The 8764-nt window shown below is 36.5% G+C and overlaps 1 protein-coding gene across 1 annotated transcript; it reads right to left on the reverse strand.

Annotated features, from left to right (window-relative positions):
- Positions 1-601: 601 nt before the first annotated feature.
- Positions 602-1435, reverse strand: LOC127137466 (U11/U12 small nuclear ribonucleoprotein 31 kDa protein). The gene has a single exon (XM_051063922.1). The coding sequence runs from the start codon at positions 1433-1435 to the stop codon at positions 602-604; it is 834 nt and encodes a 277-aa protein (XP_050919879.1).
- Positions 1436-8764: the final 7329 nt, after the last annotated feature.

Genomic DNA, 8764 nt, shown 5'->3' on the forward strand with positions numbered 1-8764 from the left:
CTATGCTTTTCAAGATCTCAACAACCACATCAAATCCAGCTATATCTGACTACAATATTCTACATATCAAATATCATAACATAACCACCACAACTGTAATTAAAAACCTTACTTATATGATAACAAGATGTGCATAAAGTAAACCAGGGTGTTACAATTTGATTACATTACATGTTTTAACCGAACCAAAATAAAAAACATAACGAACAGGCTTTTCCTTTCTGTTTTAGAGGTAAACCGAATGCTAAATAAAGCCGATAAATAAGAGACTCGTATTTCATCATTCATTAACTATGAAAATATGGAATACACAAAAATGCTTATCACCAATTCACCACCACTATCACTAATTACTACCACAATAACTAATAACTAACATGTGCTTGTGATCAAAACCATAAACACATCCAACCAAGCCAACAACATATAAACAATTTCATCAATTACACCATATCTTGATAAAAACAAAAAATTGCCATTTAGATCTATGAAACACTGGCACATATATAGACACGACACACAGGACTAGTTGAATAATGCGGTAATGCGGAATACCAAACACACACCTTTAATCTGAAGTGTCAATGCTACATAGTCATGATCAATCATCATCATCATGATCACTCTCATCACTGAAATACCATGCTTTCTTCCCTTTCTTCTTCGTCTTGTTGTTGTCCAAACCCTCATCATCATTTCTGTTTCTCCCCAACAACCTTTCACCCGCTTCATCATCCACAACAGAAGCCCAATTATCGTCAAACTGCTCCACAGCAATCTGACCACCCTCCTCCTCCTCCTCATCACCTTCCTCCTCCCCATCCCTATCCCTCAGCCCACTAAATCCCCGTCGCGGCTTCTTAGGCTGAGGCCACGGCCTCGACCCCAACTGATTCTTAGGACACTCATACGACAAATGACCATGCCCCCCACACTCATAACACAAAGCAGACTCAGTATTGTACACGCGCTTCCGAATAAACTCTGGAGCACGTCCATTATCAGCAGCAATAGAAGCAGTTAGAGTCCTTCCATTGAGAATCTTCTTATTCATCTCCGCCACGGCGCGTTGGGCATCATTACGAGAAACGAATTGGACAAACGCGACACCGCGGCTTAGGCGCGTGTGACGGTCTTTGAGAACGGTTACACGCGCGATGCGGCCGAAAGTAGAGAAGAGCGTATGGAGATCGGAGTTTGTTAGGGAGTAATCTAGATTAGAAACGTATAGCTTCGATTTTGATGGTTCTAAGGGTTCACCTGTTCCTCCTATTGATGATCCTTTGTTGTTCGGTTTTGATTGGGGTTGATTATTGGATGTGGTGTCGGTGGTGGTGTTGGGGGTTGAGGACGAAGCGAAGTAGCGGTAGTAGAAAATGTCGTCGTCTTCATCGATGTCGCTGTGTTTTCGTTTGTGTTTCTTCTTGCTTGACATTTTTTTCGGTTCAGGTTTTTTGTTTCCGGCAACGGCGTTCGGTTTCCGGCGACGGAATTAGTTCTCCGATGCTTCTTTAATCTATAGAGGAAATCTGAGAGTGGAGAGATTCTATAATGCGTTTGAGAAACCCTAGAGAAGTGAAGCGAAACTCCAAGCGGATCTGGACATGGATCCGGATATTTTGGATTGGTTTTATATATGGTTTTATCCATTCTTATTTTTTTACAAGCAGTACTATCCATATGTAAATGGACAACTTGCTCACCGCCAGAGTACTTGTCAAGATAGCATAAAACTAAAAATTATTCTGTTTTAATATTTTTTTATTTAATTGGTCAGCCACCCATCTGCATATATAAATTTTAATAATTTTTTGTTAGTATGATGCTAGATTTTTTGAGACAAAAATTTCTAGTTCGTTAGATATAAAATTTTATTATATTATTTTAGATTATATTTTAATATCTTAAGATAAATAGAGTTATTGAAATTTAGAAAAAATAGAATAAAGTGAAATAGAAATTTTATTACTTTATTATTTGAATAATTAGTGATAAAAACAAAGTAAGTTTTTGATTCTGCTCATATAAAAGAGAATCAATACTGATGGAAAGTGATGAAAATTTTCATTCTGCTCATATTAAAGGGAACAATACTCGTAGAAAGTGATCAATACTAGTAGAAAGTGATGTAATTTTTTATTCCTCATATCTAAGGGAAACAATGCTAATGAAAAGTGATGAAATGAAATAAAATAGAATAATAAAATTTTATTATATTGGATCTGATTTTAATTAACTCAAAAAAAGTAATCTTATTCTATTTCAACTCATATCACTTCATATCATCTCATTGCATCAATTTAAGCAAAACCTTAGTCTAATAACTTCAGTTTCACAACATTTAAAAACTCTTATGTAGAATTTGTCCAGAATTGAAGAGGACTCATCTCTTACTAGGAACTCAACAATTAATTTGTTTTCAAAAGTAATGCTTTATTTATACGCTTAGATTATGTTTGGACATCTTAAAATGAAGATATAAGAATAAAAATGAACATAGTGAATCAACAAAATTAGAAGTACATACGATTAAAATGCATCAAAATCGATGACATCTTTTTAAATTTATTGAACTTTTCGCATTAGAATTTTTTCTATTGTATTATTTTTCAAAATCATTTAATTTCTAGAACTCATGCATCCTATCCAAAAAAGCAAAGTTCTCACTCAGATGTTTCTTCCTTAAGACGTTCTCTCCATTCTACGAATGTTGGTGGTAGAGGACACCCTCGTTTCAAATAAGCTTGTATAAAATGCATCTTAGTAGCAATCTGTCTAATCAAGACAACCCGACCATTTAAATTATTTGGAGGGAACTTAGCAGAGGGAAAACGATTTACGAAAAACTATGTCTTATAAACTAAACTAAAACTCAGTCATATACATTTGATATAAGATGACTCATTTCAGAAAAATTCATCCACTTTATTGTCGTTGTGGGGACACCAATTTTACTAAGAATCAAAGGATTTTGAATAGCTTGTATTTGTGCATTAGTCATATAGAGTCGCATGTAATTGTCGCACCTCAAAAAAAGACGATAATGCGATCCCTCGCGATAGGACGCGGAAAAAAAATGTTGTTCGAAACAGAGTCGCCACCGAACTTTATTTATTCCAATGAAGGAATAGGAAAATATCGAGAAAACCTTTAGAAATAAGAATAATGGTCGTCGCAACCATATTCGGGTTCGGGAGTCGATTACGCAAGGGGAAGGTATTAGCACCCCTCACGTCCGTTGTACTCAACGGGAACCTTTTAGTCTGATTTTGCTATTTGACTGTTAATTGACTGTTTATCTGCTTGCTTCGAGTAATTAGAATTGATGATAGATGTGGATGAAGACCTCAGGATGGGGGAAATGGGAGGTTTTTTATTAGTGTGCTCGCGAAGATACAGCAATCTCCTGCCTACGTATCCTTATGGTGCAATAAGGAAATCAGAGCATTCGTAGTTCGGGCTACTACGAATATTGGTTGTGTTTTGTTTTGATGAACAACTGTGTAGGTCGGCGTTCTAACGGCTAAACACTGGCTTGTCTACTCTCGGTGGAGGCTCTAGCACTGGTTTGTTGTGCGCATTAGAAAGGATTGATAGTGTTCTTTTTGAAAGGGTTTTGGTCACGCGGGGGTGACGAGTTGAATTGACGTGTTTGGATTTGATTGGTTTCGATCGCTCGAGGGAGAGAAGTTAGGTTTGATTTGTTGATGATTTGAGGAACGACGAAAGATTGAGCAATATGGTGTACACCAATCGTTCAATTCTTTCGAGGAATAATAAGGCGTGCGCCTTCTATTCCCTTTTCGTTCGAATTGTTTTGAAAGTTTGTTTGTGGATGTTGAATACGCACGGTAGTGAGGCGTACGCCACCTACTTGCTTATTCAAAGAATAACGAGGCGTATGCCACCTATTCCCTTATCCAAGTTTATTTAATGTGTTTTAGTCGGAAGTCGATAATTTGTGCAATATGGCGTACACCAATTATCCAAATAATCGAGAGACGGTGAGGCGTACGCCTCCCATCTTTTATCACCCGAGGTTTAAATTGTAAAAAGATATGTTTAGATATTGTATTCGATTTATGAAGATAGCTTGAATTTTGGGTTGGTAGGTTTTGATTTGTCGATGATTTGAGCAAGGTGGCGTACGCCAATTATTCAAATAATCAAGGAGTGGTGAGGCGTACGCCTCCCATTCTCATAATAAAGATGTATAGTTTATTTTGTAAAATTGGGTTTGATATAAGAGGTGATTTGAGTTTATTCGATTGTGTTTTAAGTTTGATGACAAAAACTCGAGCAATGTGGCGTACGCCAATTATTCGAATAATCGAAAGATAGTGAGGCGTACGCCTCCTATTCTCTTTATTATCATAAATTTAGAATTAAATGTTTTAGAATTTGTAATTGATTTGGAAAATGATTTGAATATGATGGTTGAAGTTTAGAAATAATTTGAATTTAGAACCTATGTTTGATTTGAAAATTGATTTGAAATTGTATGATTATTAGGGTTTTAATTGAATGACGAAAATCCGAGCAATATGGCGTACGCCAATTATTCGAATAATCGAGAGATAATGAAGCGGATGCTCACTATTCTCCTTTTCATTCAAAGATTAATTATTAAAAATAAAACTTTTAGAATTTATAATTAATTGGTGGAGTGATTTTAATTTTATGGAGTTTTAGGGTGTTAAATGAATGACGAAAATCCGAGCAATATGGCGTACGCCAATTGTTCGAATAGTCGAGAGATAGTGAAGCGGAGGCATACTATTCTCCTTTTCATTCAAAATTAAATTAAATAATTTTTAAGAGAATACTATTTAAATACGGTGAATTTGAATTTATTTAGAATTAATATACTTTTGGGAAAGACTATTTGGTATTGGACCAACGTCAAACTTATTTATTAGAAAATAAAGTAAATTATTTGTTGACGTTAACCATTAATCCACCATTTAACTAATTATAATATTATAACAAGATAAAAAGAAGAGTTGAAAATAGTAATCGAAACCGAACTAATAAATATTTCTAATATTAGTGTTATCTTAATTTTAATCAAAACAATCAAGAATAGCTCATAAACCAAGTAGACCAAATTGGAATGTTTGGGAAATAAATAAAAAGTTAGGCCCTAAACATTGGATCAAAGAAGGCCCAAGGGACTTAAAGTAGTGTTATTTTCGGGATGGGCCACAAGGCCCAAAATCCCCTCCTACTCAGCCAAGTGGTACCGCCGAGAAGAGAAAAGGTTGGCCTCGGTTTACCTACCGCCACGCGCATCATTGTTCATTGATAACATCATAAAGATTTTGGGAACATAATCTGACAGCACCCAAGTATCTATCATCAATAACATTAATTTACTCTTAATAATATTTTAAAAGAAGAAACAATCACCCCTTAAAGCAAAGAAATAAATCAAAATAATTTTGTCTCTCTCTCTTAAAATGACTCTTCATTCTTTCTGGAAAATATCCTCTCCCTATTAAATCGTGTGCATGGTCCCAATCCAAAACTGCAGAGAGAGAAATTTTTTTTGAAAGGAAACCGATGAACACCCTTCGGTGTTCATCCTCAAACAAACCAGGACTCGAACATGAAGTTCAAAACTTCCAACGTGAAAAACGACCACAATCCCCTCAAACCTCCAAATCCTCGACGGGATCTAGAAAACAGTAGCGAATCGGAACCTCAAAGGAAAACCTAATCGTAGCTTCTAACCCGTTTTCTATATCACAATCGACAGTAGAAATTAACGAGTCAAAATACAAGGTCAAAGCACTTTAAAGCAAAATAAAAGGGAAAGATTCCGCTGGAGCATCGTAGCCCCGACGAAGACCTGACGGCCATGATTACCTTCGGTGAGTATGTATGACGTTGTCCCTCTTCTTTTGCTTGTTGTTTCAAGTTTCTTCCTTTTCTTTCTATCCTTCTGTATCCACTCCTTGTTTTCTGTCTGATTCTGACTTTCTCCTCTAATTGATTGTCATTTCCTTTTTCACGCGATTGAAGGGGTCAAGCTCTTCAAACCCTGATTTTCAGTGTGAAAATCAGAGTTGAAATACAGAGTTTTAGCGGAGCTTTTCGGTGTAAGGTTCGTTTGGGATTTCAGCAGAGTGACGCAATTTTTCTTCTCTCCTTTTTCAATCGATTAGCTTTCCTTTTTATAGAGTGAAATGAGCTCCCCAAAATCGTGTGTGGATCCTTGGCAGATGGTGCAAAAAGAAATCATTCTGTTAGCATCAAATCTTTCTTTAGATTTTGGTGGGGACCAATTTAAATGTGGTAGGAAACGGATTTGATTGTGGTCCCAAAAAATCTCCAAATGCGTGGCCGTCTTCACTGAATCTCCCATCTAGTTTTTACTGTGGTGAAACCTTCAACAATTGAGGTAAGGAAATTGGTATTTACTGGCATATATTTTAACCTTAATTGATGACTTCTCAACTTCGATTCACAACACTTCTTCCGTTTTTGATGATGTGAGGACTTAATACATTTAGGTATGAATTGCTGCTCAAGTATTTCGAATCCTGTGAATCTTTGCCTTTGGTTTATCATAACAATTGTGTGCTTACAAGTCTTATGACCATTAAATTGATGCCATGTTTGATACTTGGTTTGGTATTTGGTAAGTGATCTGAATGATATTCAGGATGCTTGATGATACTTGTATGGATGTTAACCTTGTTGATGGCTGAGCTTGGATTGCTAGTCTGTTGTGTTTTACATGGTGGTAGTCATGTTTGCTCCTGTGACTCTATTACCATGAGGTTAGTCATATGCTGAAAACCTGTTAACTTGGAATGTGATGTTGTTAGCTATTGTGTTAGAAGTTTGAATGAAATTTTGCTATGGTAATGATTATTTTTGTTTTGGATACTTTGCTTGTGCGTGAGCTGATTTGTGGGTTGCTATGCTTGGTGATGCAGTAGTGGTTTGTGCAGTTTTTAGATCGTATATTTGATCAAGGTTAGATGGTTTGGTAACAGGTTTCTTCTTGTCATGGTTCAGCATCTGTCCTGGTTCTCTGATAATAGGTTCTATTGTAACAGGTTTTTTTTTTGAAGCATACCCTGGGACTGTTTTGGTTTGGAGCATTATGGCGTTTAACCCAATCCCGTCTTTAATTGATGATTCATAATGCAATGGTCCTGCCGCTATAGCTAAACCTTATGTCCCAAAAAGGTGAATCTTTAAATGTATCCTCATTTCCAAGTGTAGGCTAAGAGATACTCTCAACTGTGTTTAGTGTAACACCCTTCTAAAATACCCCAAACTTTAATTAAAACAATAAGTTATAAATCAGAGTAAATATGCAATTAAGGGTGTCACACTTGACACTTCACACCATTCATCAAAATAGCTTGTCATGCTCATTTATTAATCAAAATAAAACATTGCACAATTCGAAGCGGATAAAAATCCCACAACATTCAAACCATGTAACACATTACATGTAAAATTGTTCAACAAAGTAAAACATCCCGTCCCGATGTTACATATACCAGAGCATGACCCACTAAGGAACTACACTAGACTCCAAGCACTAGCTTCTACTCAATCACTGCTCGTTACCTGAAACATAGTTGTAAGGGTGAGTTCCTCAATCGATATAATAAGCATTATAAATTATCATGTAATGCTAAGTAAATTAACACATTCATCACCCTAATCAGATTACACATTCAGCAACGGCAACATCAACTCATAATCATACTCAACACAAACACAACACATACGTATAATATTGGAATACATCCATTCATATTATACGCCATACATACATTATGCAATGAGACTCCATGCATGCGGTACCGACTATTCGTGAACACATAGTTCAACCTCACCGATCAAATCCAGATACGGCTACCAAGCTCACTAGTCCCACTCATTTGAGACCTAGTGACTCACTCACTAATTCCTCACCATGGGAATTAGCTACCACCATAAAGGCCATGCTATGCACGCTAAATCACCTAGCATGCAAACATCAACAACAATCCACAATAACTCACTCACTAATTCCTCACCATGGGAATTAGCTACCACCATAAAGGCCATACTATGCACGCTAAATCACCTAGCATGCAAATATCAACAACAATCCAAGATGGACATATGCTCACACTCTAAGCCATAAACAGTCCATTCACAATTGTATACATAACAGATACATTCACAGCATTATGCATACCATCATACATCATCAGCATATTTATCATAAAATCATATCATGTCATGCCAAATAATAAATCACAGTATTAGCACACTCTACTAATACCTATACAACTCAAAACAACGGGAAATGATCCCTACTATATCATACACCAATATAGGCCAAACATCAATTGTACACAATATTTGAATAACAATTTTTCACTTTTCAAACAGTGTTAACCGGTTAACGCCCTGGGTTAACCGATTAACGCAAGACAGAACACGCTTCCTGGCAAATTTTAACAGTGTTAACCGGTTAACGCCCTGGGTTAACCGGTTAACGCAAGACAGACAACAATTTTTCCATAATTCGTAACAGTGTTAACCGGTTAACACCCTGGGTTAACCGGTTAACGCAAGACAGAAAGCTGTTCCTGCGCTAACACGAACAGAATGCAGAATTCCCCGCATTTTTCGCCGTCGGAGGACTTCCGGACCTCCGATTTCGATTCCGTAAAAAGCTACACGTCCAGCAAATTACGACTCACCCAATTATAGATTCAATTACAGTTTTAACATAACTTATTCATCG

Source organism: Lathyrus oleraceus, chromosome 4, assembly GCF_024323335.1.
Source record: "Lathyrus oleraceus cultivar Zhongwan6 chromosome 4, CAAS_Psat_ZW6_1.0, whole genome shotgun sequence".
NCBI classification, from domain to species: domain Eukaryota; kingdom Viridiplantae; phylum Streptophyta; class Magnoliopsida; order Fabales; family Fabaceae; genus Lathyrus; species Lathyrus oleraceus.